Source organism: Orcinus orca, chromosome 2 (genome assembly GCF_937001465.1).
Source record: "Orcinus orca chromosome 2, mOrcOrc1.1, whole genome shotgun sequence".
Taxonomy (NCBI): Eukaryota; Metazoa; Chordata; class Mammalia; order Artiodactyla; family Delphinidae; genus Orcinus; species Orcinus orca.
Genome location: NC_064560.1, coordinates 126,963,390 through 126,980,776, shown reverse-complemented (window position 1 = coordinate 126,980,776; position 17,387 = coordinate 126,963,390). Strand labels below are relative to the sequence as shown.

The 17,387-nt window shown below is 41.3% G+C and overlaps 1 protein-coding gene and 1 long non-coding RNA gene across 5 annotated transcripts in view; one reads left to right on the top strand and one right to left on the bottom strand.

Annotated features, from left to right (window-relative positions):
• The window catches only part of OXA1L (OXA1L mitochondrial inner membrane protein), a 33,668-nt gene extending 19,617 nt beyond the window's left edge, over positions 1 to 14,051 (bottom strand). Inside the window, exons 1-3 of one of the 2 annotated variants that reach the window (XM_004283199.4) lie at positions 13,814 to 14,051; positions 13,193 to 13,354; positions 712 to 925 (exon numbers count right to left, since the gene is read on the bottom strand). In XM_004283199.4, the coding sequence (XP_004283247.1) occupies positions 712 to 925; positions 13,193 to 13,354; positions 13,814 to 13,876 (439 nt within the window). In that variant the 5' untranslated portion in view covers positions 13,877 to 14,051. The remainder of the gene's footprint in view (positions 1 to 711; positions 926 to 13,192; positions 13,355 to 13,813) is intronic. The other variant, XM_033411620.2, reaches the window with a different exon arrangement.
• Positions 14,045 to 17,387, top strand: part of LOC125963607 (uncharacterized) — a 38,954-nt gene continuing 35,611 nt past the window's right edge. For all 3 annotated transcript variants that reach the window (XR_007475764.1, XR_007475763.1, XR_007475765.1), the window contains exon 1: positions 14,045 to 14,198. This is a non-coding gene — a long non-coding RNA (uncharacterized LOC125963607). The remainder of the gene's footprint in view (positions 14,199 to 17,387) is intronic.

Below are 17,387 nucleotides of genomic sequence, written 5' to 3'. Positions count from 1 at the left end.
CTACTGCTTTAGCTCCCTCCTATTTCTTTTCTTACACTTCACATTTCTTGATCATTTCAACAAATATTTATTTAGTTGATGGTATCTGTGGGTAAGCAAGTGGGCCTGGGCTGAGAAGAGACCAGGGGGAGATACAGGTTTAGGCTTTATCAACATTATGATGACTGGTGTGAAGTGGACAGAGAAGGGAGCTAAGGATGGAACCTGGAATCCCAGCACTAAAGGGGCAGGTAGAGTACTGAGCAATGGAGATGGGAGGGTGTGGTCAGAAAGACAGGAAGAAAATCTACAAAGATTGTCGCAAAAGCCAAGGGACAGGGCTTCTCTGGTGGCACAGTGGTTAAGAATCCGTATGCCAATGCAGGGGACACGGGTTCGAGCCCTGGTCTGGGAAGAACCCACATGCTGTGGAGCAACTAAGCCTGTGCGCCACAACTACTGAGCCTGCACTCCAGAGCCCTTGAGCCACAACTACTGAGCCTGCATGCCACAACTACTGAAGCCTGCGTGCCTAGAGCCCATGCTCCGCAACAAGAGAAGCCACCTCAGTGAGAAGACCGCGCACCTCAACGAAGAGTAGCCCCCGCTCGCTGCAACTAGAGAAAGCCCGCATGCAGCAATGAAGACCCAACACAGCCAAAAATAAATAAATAAAGTTCTAACCCTAAGCCCCCATTTCCCCTACTGTTGTACAAGATATATCCCCCTTACATGCAGCAATGGCCCCCCACCAAGGTAGGCCTAGGTTAACATGCATAAATTCCAGTAAGTTCTGGATCAGTCCCACTGGGGTGTATGACCCCAGCCCAAGCTCAGTGAAGCTCTGTTCTGCAGCAGCCAGGATGATATCTGCAGTGTCTCCAGAAGCCACCTCAGGTACTGCTGTAGGTGGGGGAGTTGCAGGAATGACCGGAGGGGCCTGAACCTGTGGGGAAAAAGGAGGGGAAAAAAAAAAAAAAAGCCAGGCGTTATATTCAGGGAGGGAGGGACACACACATAGAAATCGAGGTCCCTCTTATTATAACCAATACTGGGGTACTCTCTTGACTCCCTGTTTCTCGTTCTCCCAGGGTAGCCTACATTGTCATAGAATTCAAAGCTTAAAAAGAACATTTTATGCCAGGAAGTCAATTAAAAAGTACATTATTTTCCTGGATTTTGTAATGCTTGTGGTATCTGTCAGCTTTTAAAAACCATTACTTTGTAAAGATTTCTTATTCTAAATAAATATTCCCACTCATATTTTTTAAGAAAGGATATTTTATTTTCCCCTCTAGGCAGGAAGATAAGTTACTCAAAATAAGACTTCATGATTCTCCTTCATGTTGGGAAGTTATTTCTTGTGCATTTTCCAAACTTCAGTCATTTGAGTATCACTGGCACAATTCTGCATACACTGAAACTATTATAATTTTTCTTTAAACAACTCAGTTTTTAAGATCAAAAATATCTACTTGGTCTCATCCTGAGAAATATTAATGTCCATGAAATCAGGGACATACAAGTTATAATCAAAGATACACAATTATAAATTGTGTCAACTGAAAAAAAAGCACGACCTGAAAGTTGAGAACTGTGTGTTATTTGGGGCATTACTGAGGACTTAAGTACAGGACAAAGCCTCTGAGCTGTGAGGGACTGTTCCGAAGAGGTAAGGGAGAAGCCAAGATGTATATGAGTTTTTGCAAACAAACAAAAAAACAACCCCAAAAGCCAGGTAGTCAAACACCAAAAAATTACTGCTAATTAAATAAAAACCAGATGTCTCAGGTTAATGAATTTAGTGCTTTTCTATGTATGGAAAGACACCAGAATTTGGGTTTACTGAAATCATTCCTTTGATTTGTATCTTAACTATCTACGGCCAGTATTCTGTTTCTCCATCCTGACTTCCCTTAGGGTGCACTGTTGGGGGTGACTGCAGTGGCTGATGGTCCCAACATCCTTTGTTTAGTGATAAGACAGGTGACATTCTTTGTCCTCAGCACCTCCTTCTAGGCCATAAACTGGACCAACAATTGGGAGGCACTTCATGACCGATTCTGTCCCATGGCACTAGGAAGGCTGATTCGTAGATCAGGCGAAGATTCTGCTGATAGGCTAGTCAATTTGCTAATTTTTGGATCAGGCCCTGTTGATAATCTAAAATTCTCTGGATCACCTGGATGAAGAATGTTGCCTGCGGTATCAGTAAATAAAGGATGCTGCAGCCATCAAGCCATCAGCCACCCTCAACTGTATACCCTGAGGGGATTCAGGATGGAGAAAAACAACACCAGTGCTATACAGTTAAGGTGCACATCAAAGGAATGATTTCAACAGGCCTAGACTCTTAAATCATTCCACACATAGAAAAGTACTAAACTCATTCACTTGAGATGTCTGGCTTTTAACACTAATCTTTTGATGTTCTGACTACCTGGTTGTTTTTGCAAAATTCCTACATATCCTGGCTCCTCCCTTTCCTCTTCGGAGTAGTCCCTCGGAGCTATCTCAGAGGATGTCCTCTGGCTTAAGTCCTCAGCAAGACCACTGAATAAAACATAATTCTCAACTTTTAGGTTGTGCATTTGTTTTTCAGTCAACAATTTTGGTGACCACGAAGGGAACCAGAGCAGAACTCTCTCCTTTGCCCGAACTCTAAGAGGATCTAGGGCCTGGTACCAGCAGAGGCCTCTTGGGCCTTCTGCCTCCTTGGAGAGTCCAGGTGAATTTGGCTGATTCTTGGATCTCCTGATTATTGGTTGATGATCCTGAGTTTTATCTGGCAGTGCCTAACTGCCCAGTTGAAAGCTACTGGGGAAACCAGGTGGAAAGACTGGGAGTTGCTCAGTTGAGACAATAAGGAGTCTGGACTGGGTGATTAGGTGAGAGGCTGGCCTAACATCTTTGCCTCCAATTAAACACTCTCGCCAAGTCTATGTATGTACAAAACTTATACTTACAAGTACTCACTTAATTGGGAATTAAAGGAAATCTTGCCCTGAAAATAGCCCACACGGGGCTTTTTTTTTTGCTGCATCTCATGGCATGTGAACTTCCCGGACCAGGGATCAAACCCACACCCCCTGTAGTAGAAGCGAGGAAGGACCACCAGGGAAGCCCTGAGGCTCTTTTACTGCATACGCAGTTAAGTTAGAGAAAGCAGCTTGATAAACCATCTTTTCAGAATTCTGACCTTAAAGAAATAAAAGCACTTCTGGGGGAACTTGCAAGTCTCTCCCAGTGTCTGAGATGTAAATGTTCTACTTGATCTTCTTAGTGTGCGACTGCGCACATGTGTGTTGTGTTTTGTGAGAACTTGGTCTCTGCCATCCAGAAGGTACATATATTCTGCAGCCAACTGAACAGACTGAGATTCTGAGCAGTCTTTTTCCGGACTGTGCGAACTCTCAGGGGCTTTTTGCCATTTTAACTTTTGCTGCGTCAGCCTGTACAACAAAGGCCTTTACTTTCTTGGGCTATTTTTGGGAGTAAACCTTCTGTATCTTGGTTAGGTGGCATCCTTCGCACTCTCTTGTGGGGATGCTTCTTTCGTCCTATTGGTCTGAATCACAATTAAGATATATCTCATTAATGGCCAGATGACAGGTCTTTTAAATTGGAAAAGCTCTAAATTGGTAAATCTTTAGAGAGTCTCATTATAAACAGCTGTTTTATCGGGACCCATGGAAAAACCAAATTAGAAGGTGGAAAAATATATATAATGGTTAACCTAAGAACTCCTTTAGTTTAAACCAAACAAAAAACTGGCTTGGGAAGCCTTATTCCTGGTCTCTGCTTCCCCTCAATGGGTGTTATAGATGCTAAAAAAAAAAAAAATCAATAATGTTAATTAGGTTCATTAACAGGGAAATAAGAAAAAACCGAAGGGAAGGTCTAGAGACTTTTTCCCAACAAGGTGGAATTTTAAAGGGACTTGTCCCAAAAGATAAGAAGTCTCTAGATGGTTTTTAAGAAATGGAATAAATAAAATGGACGTTAATGAGACTAAAACAAAAGGTTTTGGTACAATACTACCTAAAGTTGGACGGGCTTTAGCCCCCTTTAGGAATTCCCATTGATCTTCAACATTAAGGGGCCCCAAACAAGTCTGCTCTATTTATCCCAATTAAAAAATATATATATATGTTTAAAAGGCTGGAAGAAAATTTCATTGAGATATCTGACCAACAATTACTTGGGGCAACATATAGGCCAATTAGTCAAATTAAAAGATTGACAGGGATTTCCCTGGTGGTCCAGTGGCTAAGACTCCACGCTCCCAGTGCAGGGGGCCCGGGTTCCATCCCTGGTCAGGGAACTAGATCCCACATGCTGCAACGAAGATCTCGCGTGTGGCAACATAAATAAATATTAAAAAAAAAAAAAGATTTACAAAGGGTCTGAGTCCCTTGGCTCAGCTCCTCACTGGGAACCCCAGTGCCTTTTATTTTTTAAAATATTTATTTATTTATTTGGCTGCATCAGGTCTTGGTTGCAACACGCAGGATCTGCGTTACGGTGCGCGGGCTTCTCTCTAGCTGTGGCGCATTGGCTCAGTAGCTGTGGCTCGCGGGCTCTCTAGTTGTGGCACACGGGCTTAGTTGCCCCATGGCATGTAGGATCTTAGTTCCCCGAACAAGGATCGAACCCACGTCCCCTGCACTGGAAGGCAGATCCTCAACCACTGGACAACGAGGGAAGTCCCCCAGTGCCTTTTATACAAAAATACTATGGGGTCCTCATAGATGGGGGTCCTAACAGAAGGGGGTCCTAACAGAAACTAAAGTTAAAGGTATAAAAGTTAAAAGAATGGAGACAAAAGTTTATAAACTTTGGTATTAAATGAGCTTTATATAAGATCGTTACATGTCTTTTGCCTAATTATATTATGGGAAAGACATGTTTTACTGGGGAATGCTTCCTTGCCCGATATAACACAGGGCATATAAATCTGCCCCTCAGGAAATATAATTAAACACACTAAAGGAAACCAACAGGGTTACCTGGGCCTGCACAACATAAAATAAAAACTGGGAGCAATATTCAAGGGCTAATAAAAATAATAATAGAGATTTTGCTCTGGATTTAACTTGTGAACTCAGAAAGAGGACTTTTGTTGAATGTCTTATGCAAGCTTTTAAAGGCATGGTTAAGTTAAACCCTAAAATTCTAGAACATAGAACTCATGAATTTCAGTTTAGTTGGAAATCTTCTCAGTGATATAAAAAAGCAAATAAAAGAAAATACAGTTGGGCAAATCAAGCTTTTAATATCATTTAAGCGGCAAGCCAGTTCTTTGGAGAATTAAAAGCAACTGTCTTTGTCTTGCAAATCTACAAATCAAAAATATAAATACAGCTCACAATGACTTGAGGCTGAGCCTAATTAGCTCAATCAGGTAAAATCTGAAACCAAGGAAAAAAGAGAAAAAGGCCTTTTAAAACTCAAACTGCTAGAAAGGCTCCCTCACTCAAAATCTGGTTCATACTCTTTAAATGATCTGTACTTGTTTTTGAAATCTTTTGTCACTTTGGTTAAGTGAATAAGTATTGTTTCACAGTGACCTATGATACTATGCGACCATGTGTTTTGAAACCTTTTTGATATTTTTGACAAGCTTACAAGTAACAATTCTAACTAAAGTTATTTTAACCTCCAGCTAACTCTGCAATGCTTCAAAGAAACCCTGAGGCATCTCAGAGACAAATTTAAACGTTGGCTTATTTGGTAAGTTTAAATTACTTGAGAAATACTGTCAACTGATTGGAGACAAACCTCAGGTTATATTGTATGGGTAAATGTCATTAATATAGCTATTCCAAAATTTATATGGAATTCCTAAAATTCCTGGCATAATGTTATCAGTCATAATTCTAGTTATTATCTTAAAATGCTGTACATCACAGAAATATCCAAGTTTCTTGTCAATTACATTGTAATCAGATATTTTTCTTTTTAACATCTTTATTGGAGTATAATTGCTTTACAATGGTGTGTTAGTTTCTGCTATATAACAAAGTGAATCAGTTATACATATACATATATCCCCATATCTCCCTCCCTCCCACCCTCCCTATCCCACCCCTCTAGGTGGTCACAAAGCACCGAGCTGATCTCCTTGTGCTATGCAGCTGCTTCCTACTAGCTATCTATTGTAACCAGATCTTTAACCATGCCATTTTAAGTCTTTTGTGGCTTACAGACAACCACTGTTTTACTCTGGAGCTTTTATAAAATGAAGAACTTCAAGAAGAACTTTCTGGGACTTCCCTGGTGGTCCAGTGGTTAAGACTCTGTGCTTCCACTGCAGGGGGCGCAGCTTCGACCTCTGGTCAGGGAACTAAGATCCTATATGATATGCGGCGTGGCCAAAATAAATAAATAAATAAATAAAAAGAACTTTTTGACAAATATAAGTTTCTGATAACTTTTAGATCATACCACTGACTTGGGTAAGAAATTACAAAACTCTAATGAAAAATGTGATGACTTCATCCAGATCAACAGCAATTAATTAAAAACATGGGAATGAATGAACTGATAAATATCATTTATAATTTTCTGAAATATACTGGCTTTTAATCTTTGTTTTCCAGGAAACCTTTCTTCTTAGGCTATGATCTAAAGCAAGTTGATAAAATATACATTTGTAAACAAAGATGAAACATTTATCTTTCTACCTGATCCATCCAGAATTTGGCTTCTCCAGCTGGCTCTCTCCTGTGGACTTGATGTTTTTTTTTTTTTTAAATAAATTTATTTATTTTTGGCTGCATTGGGTCTTCGTTGCTGTGCATGGGCTTTCTCTAGTTGCGGCGAGTGGGGGCTACTCTTTGTTGTGGTGCGCGGGCTTCTCATTGAGGAGGCTCTAGGTGCGTGGGCTTCAGTAGTTGTGGCACGTGGGCTCAGCAGTTGTGGCTCACGGGTTCTAGTGCGCAGGCCCAGTAGTTGTGGTACATGAGCTTAGTTGCTCCGCGGCATGTGGGATCTTCCTGGACCAGGGCTCAAACCCATGTCCCCTGCGTTGACAGGTAGATTCTTTTTTTTTTTTTTTTTTTTTTGACAGGTAGATTCTTAACCACTGGGCCACCAGGGAAGTCCTGACTTGATTGTTTATTGTGACCAGATTACAACTATTTATACTAATCATTATTTTAATTTGTTCTCTTCGTTTCCAAATTGTTTATGCCTTGTGTTTCTCTTTGCTGTACTATGATCTGATTAACGTTACTAGCTATAGTGCATATCCTGTCTATTTTATTTTTATTTTTGGCCGTGTCATGTGGCATGCAGGATCTTAGTTCCCCGACCAAGGATCAAACCCGTGTCCCCTGCACTGGAAGCACGGAGTCTTAACCACTGGACCACCAGGGAAGTCCTCCTGTCTATTTTATAAGATTGTCTCTTGTATTAACAATGTGTAACCATGGCTAAAAGTCTTGAGACAGTTGACCATATATGTAACTGTAATAGTGCAACCTAGATAAGGGAAAACATTTCCTGGATCCTAACAGACGAGTAAGACAGGTGATCCAGAGAATTTTAGACTATGAACAGGGTCTAATCCAAAAATCAACACATTGGCCTATAAACAGAATCTTCCCCTGATCTAGGAATGTGTCTTGCTAGCAATGTGGGACAAAATTGGTCATGGAATGTCTCTCAAAAACATTGATCTAATTTATGACCAAGAGGAGGCACTGAGGACAAAGAATGTTGCCTGTCATATCAGTAAACAAAGGATGTTGGGGCCATCAGCCACCGCAGCCACCTGCAAGGGTGCAACCTGAGGGGATTCAGGATGGAGAAAAACAGAATACTGGCCCTAGATAGTTAAGGTGCACATCAAAGGAATGATTTCAATAAGCACTCCCCACCCCGCCCCCGCAAAAGCCCAGACTCTTGCATCTTTTGTTACATAGATAAGTACTAAACTCATTAACTTGAGACATCTGGTTTTTCTTTAATTAAGAGTAATCTTTCGATTCTGACTACTTGTTTTGTTTTGGCTTTTTTTGCAAAACTCCTATATACCCTGGCTCCTCCCTTACCTCTCTGGAACAGTCCCTCAGAGCTGAGAGGCTGTATCCTAGTTAAGCCCTCAGTAATGCCCCAAATAAAACACAATTCTCAACTCTTAGGTTGTGTATTTCTTTTCAGTTGACAACTCGTACCACATTTACCTTTTTTTTTTTTTTGCTGCACCCCGTGGCTTGTGGGTTTTATAACTTATGAAAATATCACCAAGTTAATTTTTTTTCTTGCTGACAACTAACTCTGCAACAGAAATAACATGAACTTATTGACCTTCAGTAAACCTAGGTACAATAAAAGACATGTCTATATTGATTAAACCAGCAAGCTTAAACTAGCTTTAACAACAGGTATTAATTTAATATTGAATATTTCCTAGATCACATGAACGTGAAATTCATTCCGGCCAGTTTCCTTTATATTTAGAAATATTTAATTTGTAAGCGCTTACTTTTAAGTCAATTAAATAGAGGTCTTTTATAAGTTTAGTGTATACCCAGAGGTAGTGACATCTCATATGTATAATGTCTACACACACGTAAACAGACAAAACTAGAGATCTCACAGTTTCACTTAAAAAACTTAGCTATGAATCAGGTATTACAATATAAACTTACTAGTTTATAAGTAACAGTTGGAATAAATTAAATTCATTTGCTCAGAAGACTAAGGCTTTGCTATTTGTGGAAAAGACTTAAGATTTGTATTTCTCTATGACATAAATCACAGCAAGACCTTTTTTGACCCACCTCCTAGAGAAATGGAAATAAAAACAAAAATAAACAAATGGGACCTAATGAAACTTAAAAGCTTTTGCACAGCAAAGGAAACCATAAACAAGACCAAAAGACAACCCTCAGAATGGGAGAAAATATTTGCAAATGAAGCAACTGACAAAGGATTAATCTCCAAAATTTACAAGCAGCTCAATATCGAACAAACAAACAAACAAGCCAATCCAAAAATGGGCTGAAGACCTAAATAGACATTTCTCCAAAGAAGATATAGACTGCCAACAAACATATGAAAGAATGCTCAACATCATTAATCATTAGAGAAATGCAAATCAAAACTACAATGAGATATCATCTCACACCTGTCAGAGTGGCTATCATCAAAAAATCTACAAACAATAAATGCTGGAGAGGGTGTGGAGAAAAGGGAACCCTCTTGCACTGTTGGTGGGAATATAAATTGATACAGCCACTACAGAGAACAGTATGGAGGTTCCTTAAAAACTAAAAATAGAACTACCATACAACCCAACAGTCCCACTGCTGGGCATATACCCTGAGAAAACCATAATTCAAAAAGAGTCATGTACCACAATGTTCACTGCAGCTCTACTTACAATAGCCAGGACATGGAAGCAACCTAAGTGTCCATCAACAGATGAATGGATAAAGAAGATGTGGCACATATATACAATGGGATATTACTCAGCCATAAAAAGAAACGAAATTGAGTTATTTGTAGTGAGGTGGATGGACCCAGAGTCTGTCATACAGAGTGAAGTCAGTCAGAAAGAGAAAAAACAAATACCGTATGCTAACACATATATATGGAATCTAAGGGGAAAAAAAAAAAAGGTCATGAAGAACCTAGGGGCAAGATAGGAATAAAGACACAGACCTACTAGAGAATGGACTTGAGGATATGGGGAGGGGGAAGGGTAAGCTGGGACAAAGTGAGAGAGTGGCATGGACATATACACACTACCAAACGTAAAATAGCTAGCTAGTGGGAAGCAGCCGCATAGCACAGGGAGATCAGCTCCGCATAGCACAGGGAGATCAGCTCCGTGCTTTGTGACCACCTAGAGGGGTGGGATGGGGGGGTGAGAGGGAGGGAGATGCAAGAGGGAAGAGATATGGGAACATATGTGTATGTATAACTGATTCACTTTGCTATAAAGCACAAACTAACACACCATTGTAAAGCAATTATACTCCAATAAAGATGTTTAAAAAAAAAGATTTGTATTTCTCCTTGATAAACCCTAAGGAGGGTATGAACTGGATTTTGGGTGAGGGAACCTTTCCACTGGTTTGAATTTTAAAAGGCCCTTCCTCTTTGGTTTCAGGTTTTACCTGATTGAGCTAATTAGGCTTAGGCTCAGGCTCAGGTCTTTGTGGGCTGAATTTACATTTCTGATTTGTAGAGATTTTCAAGACAGACAGTTGCCTTTAATTCCCCAAAGAACTGGTTAGTTGCCTAAATGATACTAAAAGATTGATTTGCCCAACTATATTTTCTTTGTTTTTTTAATACCACTGAGATTTCCGACTAAACTGAAAACGAAGAGTTCTTAGGGTTCAATTTATCATGTCTTCAAAAGTTTGGACAAGGCATTCAACAAAGGCCCCCTTTCTGAGTGCACCAGTTAGACCCAGAGCAAATCTCTATTACTATTTTCATTAACCCTGGAATATTAGCTCTCAGTTTTTACTTTGTTTTGTTCGGACTTTGGTAACCCTACTGGTTTCCTTTAGTATGCTTAATTAATATTGTCTGAGGGGCAGATTTATATGCCCTGTCTTATAATTCCAGGCTGGGGAAGCATTTCCCAGTGAGACATAATATCTATCCTACAATATAATTAGGCAAAAGAGATGTAACCCTCTTACATAAAGTCCATTTAAATATTTTTATCTCAAGTCTATCAACTTCTATATCTTTTTTTTTTTTATATCTTTAACTTTAGTTTCCATTAGGATCCCATCAACAAGCCCTGGTCTTAAAAGGAGTCCAGAAACTTCCTTTTTATCCCAATCATTTAATCTATTTTTGTATAAAAGGCTCTGGGGTGCCCAGTAAGAGGTTGAGCCAAGGGACTCAGGCTCTTTTGTCAATCTTTTAACTTGATCAATTGGCCTGTGGCCCCAAGCAATTGCTGGTCAGGTATCGCAGTGTAAGTTTCTTATAGCCTTTAGAAGGGGGGAAAAAGTATATATACACACACACCCACACACACACATTACACTGGAATAAGTAAATAAGAGTGGACTTGTTTGGGGCCCTTTAATGTTGGGGACCAATAACATTGGTCCATCCAACCTCAGGTAGTGTTGTATCAAAACCTTTTGTTTTAACCCTATTAACATCCGTTTTATTTATCTCATTTCTTAATAGCCATCTAAAGATTTCTTTATCCATTTGGGATGAGTTCCTTTAAAATTTCCACCTTGTTCGGAAGAAGACTCTAGATTTTCCCTTCATTTTTTTTAACCTCCCTGTTAATCAGCCTCATTAACATTATCTTCAATGTTTTGCATCTGTAAGACCCTCTGAAGGGAAGCAGAGACCACAAATAAGGTTTCCCAAACCCTTTTTTTTAAATTAAAGGGAGTTTTAAGGTTAACTACTGTGTGTGTGTGTGTATCCACCTTCTAATTTATTTTTTATAGGTACCAATAAAACAGCTGTTTACAATGACAGCTCTCTAAAAATTTAGAAGTTTTTCCAATTTAAAGGATCCAATGGCTATTGATAGGTGGTATTTTAATTACAACTCAAACCGATAAGATGCAAGAAGCATCCCCACAAGAGAGTGCAAAGGATGTAGCCTTCACAGATCTAGAAAGTTTACTCCTAAAAAATAGTCTAAGAAATTAAAGGTCTTTGTTATATAGGCTGACGCACCGAAGGTTAAGATGACTGAAGTCCCTGAGAGCTGGCGCAGTCAGACAAGACTGCTCAGAATCTCAGTCTACTCAACTTGCTGCCAAACGTACACCATATATGTACTTTCCGGATGGCAGAGACCAACTTCACACACACAACACACACATACACACACACACACACACACACACACACACACACGCAAGAAGATCAGGTAAAACGTTTACATTTCAAAGACAGAAAAACGCAAGTTCCCTAGAAGGGCTTTTGTTTCTTTGTAAGGTCAGAATACCAAAAAGATGTTTTATCAAGCTGGCTTTCTCTAGCTTAACTGCATATAAAATAAAAAGAGTCCATATTGGCCATTTTCAGGGCAAGGTCTCCTTTAATTCCCAATTAAGTACCTACTTGTAAATATAAGCACAGAAACCTGGCAGGGTGTTAATTGGAGGCTAGCTTTCTGAAAAAAGGTTAGGCCAGCTTCTCAGCTAGTCACCCAGTCCAGACCACTCAGAGTGTCTCAACTGAGTAACTCCCAGTATCTTTCAACTGCGCAGCCAGATGCCTGTTAGCCACTGCCAAATAAAACTCAGGATCATCAAACAATAAATGGGAGATCCAAGAACCAGGAGAGACTCACCAAAATTTGTCTGGACTCTCTGAGGAGGCACATGGGTACAAGAGGCCTCTGCTGGTACCAAGGCTCAAGTTCCTCAAGTTCCTCAAGCCCGCGTACCGCAACAACAACAAAAAAAGGACTAAATTCATTAACTTGAGACATCTGGTTTTTGTTTAATTAGCAGTAATTTTTTGGTGTTTGACCACCTGTTGTTTTTGGTTTTTTTTTTTTGCGGTACGCGGGCCTCTCACCGCTGTGGCCTCTCCCATTGCGGAGTACAGGCTCTGGACGCGCAGGCTCAGCGGCCACGGCTCACGGGCCCAGCCGCTCCGTGGCATGTGGGATCTTCCCGGACCAGGGCACGAACCCATGTCCCTTGCATCGGCAGGCGGACTCTCAACCACTGCGCCACCAGGGAAGCCCTAGTGCTTTTCTAAGTATGGAAAGACGCAAGACTTTGGGCTTATTGAAATCATTCCTTTGATATGTACCTTAACTGTCTAGGGCCAGTTTTGTTTCTCCATCCTGAATTCCCTCAGGGTGCACGGTTGGGGGTGGCTGGGGTGGCTGAAGGCCGCAACATCCTTTGTTTACTAATATAGCAGGTGACATTCTTTGTCCACAGTTGATATGCAAATTATAATTTTTCTAATACACACACAGAATCACATCTCATACCACCATCAGTGGCTTGCCACCATTCTGGCAAACAACGCCTAGTATATAACGTAAATCTTTCCTCCTGTGCTCTCAATAATTTCCCCGCAGATTTGAAAATCTATCCCAAGCAGAGATGCTGTCATTTCGCGAGTTGGGTGGAGTGCGGACAAAAACTCTGCTCCACATTCCCCTCCCCCTAGTCAAAGCAAAATAAAAACAAATCAGAAAGAAGCACCACTCCTAACACTGCAGGGACGAAACGTCTCTTACCTGGGCTTCTGCAAAAGAGATGGCAGAGGTACTGAGGCCCCGGGGGCCTGGGGCCGCGAGGAGGACATAGTGCGGGTGCCCGCAGCAGCGGCCGGCTGGGAACCGGAGCCCAGCTGTCAGCGCTTTCCGGGGCCATTGGCAGGGCCCTGCGACGCTGTGGAACTGAGTGGGTAAAAGGAAGATGGAATCCTTTTACCGGGTGAAGTCGCTCATTATGCTCACCGTCTCCCCCCGCACCCCCCCGCCCCTCGCCCAGACAGGCAGCCAACTACCACAGGTGAGCACATTCTACTCCCCGTGCTCAGACTGCGACCCTGCAGGCTTGCAAGCTGTGAGTCCTGCATCTTAGCTACTGCAGACCCACCCCGGGGCCCAGAGGTTGAGGCTGAGGTTTCCTTAGAAGGAGTGACGCTTGGTCCCAGGAACAGACCACGATACTAGGCTGCTGAACCCGCGGAGTCGGGACCGGAACCCTCCCGCGTCCTCATGTGACCCGAGGTCACGAGACGCAGGTCCCGGTGAGAAGATCAGCGTCTTCTCATGCCCACAGCACGAGTCATTCCTGGCTCGGGTCACAGGGATAGGGTGGCATCCTGGCGCTCGGCTCCGGGGCATCCTTACCTGACGCTGGGGCCGTAGCAGGCGCAGAAGCTCCCGGCGTCCGCACATCAACCCCAGCGCCATCTTACCAGGAAGAGGACTTACGTTCGCGTCTGCGCACTCAGAACCGCAGCCTCGCGGGAGGAGGCCCTTTTGGAAATGGGCATGAAGCCAGAGCTGTCGCCACGCTCAGGAGGTAAAGGAGACTGGAGCTTGACGACCATATTTGAAGTGGGTAAGAAGCTGCAAAGGGCCACTTTAACAAGATCGCGCAGAGAGTGTTTTCGGGAGATTGAAGTTCAGAGCCGTGTTATCACCACCGGCGTTCGTTAGTGGCAGCGTAAACTTGGGAAGTTTTCTTTATCTTTAAAATCCGTGATTCTCCTGCGACTTGTTAAACTAAAAGGTACCCTCTAGACGACCTTGGCTGTCCTTGGTGTGGGGTTGTCCTGGCCAGTGATGTTCGATTCTTGTTGCTAGATAATACTGTAATCGCAGATCCAGTGAAATTTGAGAGTGGTCTGGAGTTTGACAGGAATTGAGGGAAGGCAGCTTCTAGGAAATATTTTCCTTCCAGATAAAAAGACAAAGCTTCAAGAGGAGGCTCCATCTTTCCCCTTCCCTTTCCTTAGGGGTTGGTTGAGGAGCATCTTGTGACATTGAGGGGACAAATCTTTAAAGATGAAAGATGGATCATTAGGGAGTTTGAGATTGACGTGTACGCACTGCTATATTTAAAATGGATAACCAACAAAGACCTACTTGTATAGCACAGGGAATTCTGCTCAGTATTATGTAACAGCCTAAATAGGAAAAGAATTTGAAAAAGAATAGATACATGTATAATGTATATGTATAACTGAATCACTTTGCTGTACACCCGAAACTAAAAATATTGTTAATCAACTATACTCCAATATAAAATAAGAAGTTAAAAAAAAAAAGCTAACATGCTGAAGATGGTTGTATGGAAAGATAGAAAACCCCTGAATACTTGATGATGTCATCGAGCTGCTGCAGCAGGCTTGGAAACACCTATCTCCAGATTTTGTTGTGTAAGATAATTGAAGGTCTTTTTTGTCTAGACTGGTAGGTCTCTGTTGCTTGGGTTCTTGAAACTGATAGCATTTCTAGAGATACATGAGGTGAAGTTCCCCTCCTCCAAAGAAAAAAGAAGTAATAAAGGTGGGAGTTGAGTATGTTTGAACCCCTACGAAGACTCAAACTACAGAATGCTTTTGAAATAGCAAAGTATAGTTTGGGAAAGATACAATAGCTTGAAACGATTTCAATCACTGCTAGTTTGGGCTGGTTATAAATGTATCGGACAGGAATGGTAAAAACAGAAGGCAAAGAAATATAATACAGATTTAGTGGTAATTAGGAGTATGACCTATTAATCATATATATTGGACACCATTGTAAACAAGCTTTTTAAAGATTACTTTGAAAAATCAATACAGTTAGAAGTAATGACAAATATACAGCTACAGAACACTTGGCAAAAAAAACAAAAACCAAACAACCTATCATATGGTAGACTGTTACTTTGGTGGCCCCAAATGAATCATTTCTCTCAGTTTTGCACCCCTGATAGTTCCCTCCTCTTGAATCTGGGCTGGCCTATGACTTGCTTTAATCCTTAGAATTCATTTTAGGCCTATGCCTTAAGAAGACAATACTTTTGCATTCAGGGAGATGCCACTGTGTTGGAAGTTTGACTTCTCAGACTTCCATGCTGTGAAAAGCCCAACCTAACCACACGGAGGAGCACTGAGGCCTTGGCTAACAGCTCCTGTTGAGCTCCCAGCCAACAGTCACCACCAGCTCTCCAGACATGTGAAGAAGGCCATCATGGAAGTGGATTCTTCAGCCTCTACTGTAGTTACTTTGGGTGACTCTATGTGGAGCAGAGATAGGCTGTTTTCTCTGCTTAGCTCTGCCCAAGTTGCAAAATACAAGCAAGTAAAATGATTGTGGTTTTAAGCCACTGAATTTTGGAGTACTTTGTTGTCTGGCAGTAGATAACTGAAATAAATTTTAATGTTATGTGAATAGGTTTTTGTGCTTGGGAAAAGAGCATTTCCTTACCACTAAAGCTAACTGAGGTCTGCTTATATTAGTTTGCACTTATTTCTGATATTTCTGTGTGTTTTTATTGCCTTTTCATGGGAATTGGTCCTATTTTTCCTTTTAGATGGTACATTTCTAGAGGCAGGGAACAGGCCTCCTATCTTTTGTACTTTTTCCCCCTCATTAAGCTTTTCTTTTTTTAAAAATTTTATTATTTATTTTTATTTTTGGCTGCGTTGGGTCTTCAATGCTGTGCGCGGGGGCTACTCTTCGTTTTGGTGCGCGGGCTTCTCATTGCAGTGGCTTCTCTTGTTGCAGAGCACGGGCTCTAGGCATGTGGGCTTCAGTAGTTGTGGCACGTGGGCTCAGTAGTTGTGGCACGCAGGCTCTAGAGCGCAGGCTTAGTAGTTGTAACTCTTGGGCTTAGTTGCTCTGCGGCATGTGGCATCTTCCCGGGCCAGGGCTTGAACCTGTGTCCCCTGCACTGGCAGGTGGATTCTTAACCACTGCGCCACGAGGGAAGTCCCAATGATGGTGTTGATATGAATATTTTCCTTTCCCATTTTGGCTTAGATTTAGCGATGGCTTTCACGAGACCTATGTCCTGGTGGCAAACCTGTTGTGAACATGAGATTTGCACCTGATTTTAATTCTCATTAGGCATATTAGGTTTTTGAAAGTGACTGACTGGCTGGCTTTCATTAGGATCACAAATTAAAGGATCATAAATTAAGAAAGCCATGATGTAGGTGGTCACTCTAGTTTAAAAAGAGCAATTGCTGTGACTTGGCTGTGTATGCACGCAATGTGTGTGTGTGTGTGTGTGTGTGTGTGTGTGTATGCATTCATGTGTAGTTGTTAGTAGGATTGGGGAATGGAAAGATTGATAAAAACTGGCATAGAGCTTCAGGTTTCAGGCAGAGGAAGAAGAAGGATAAAACCAAAATAGCACATGGCTACAATGAACTCAGTTTTTTCTTCCCTTCTGCTAGGAACTGAATGCTTGTGTCCAAAATTCCAATGTTGAGGGTCAATTCCCCAATATGATGGTATGTGGAGGTGGTACTGATCTACACATAACTTCCAAACAAAATTGAACATCCTTTAAAGGAATACAATACAATCTAGACACTCAACAGTATAATATTCACATTGTTCAACATCCAATTAAAAATTACTAGGCATGCAAAGAAGTAAAAAAATCAGTAGGAGCAAAGTCAATATAAACAGACCCAGAAATAACAGAGATGATGAATTAGCACAAAATTATGTTTAAAAAGCTACTGTAACTATGCTCAGTGATTTAAGGGAAAAAGTTAACATAATGAGGAGAGAAATAGATATGAAAAAAACTAGGTGAAACTTATAGAGATGGAAAATAGAATATTCAGAAAATGAACAATTCACTGGCTGGGCTTAACAACATATTAGACAATGCAGAAGAACAGATCAGTGAACTTGAAGACCTAGCAATAGAAACCATGCAAACTAAAGCACAGGGAAAATAAAAGGCTAAAAAATT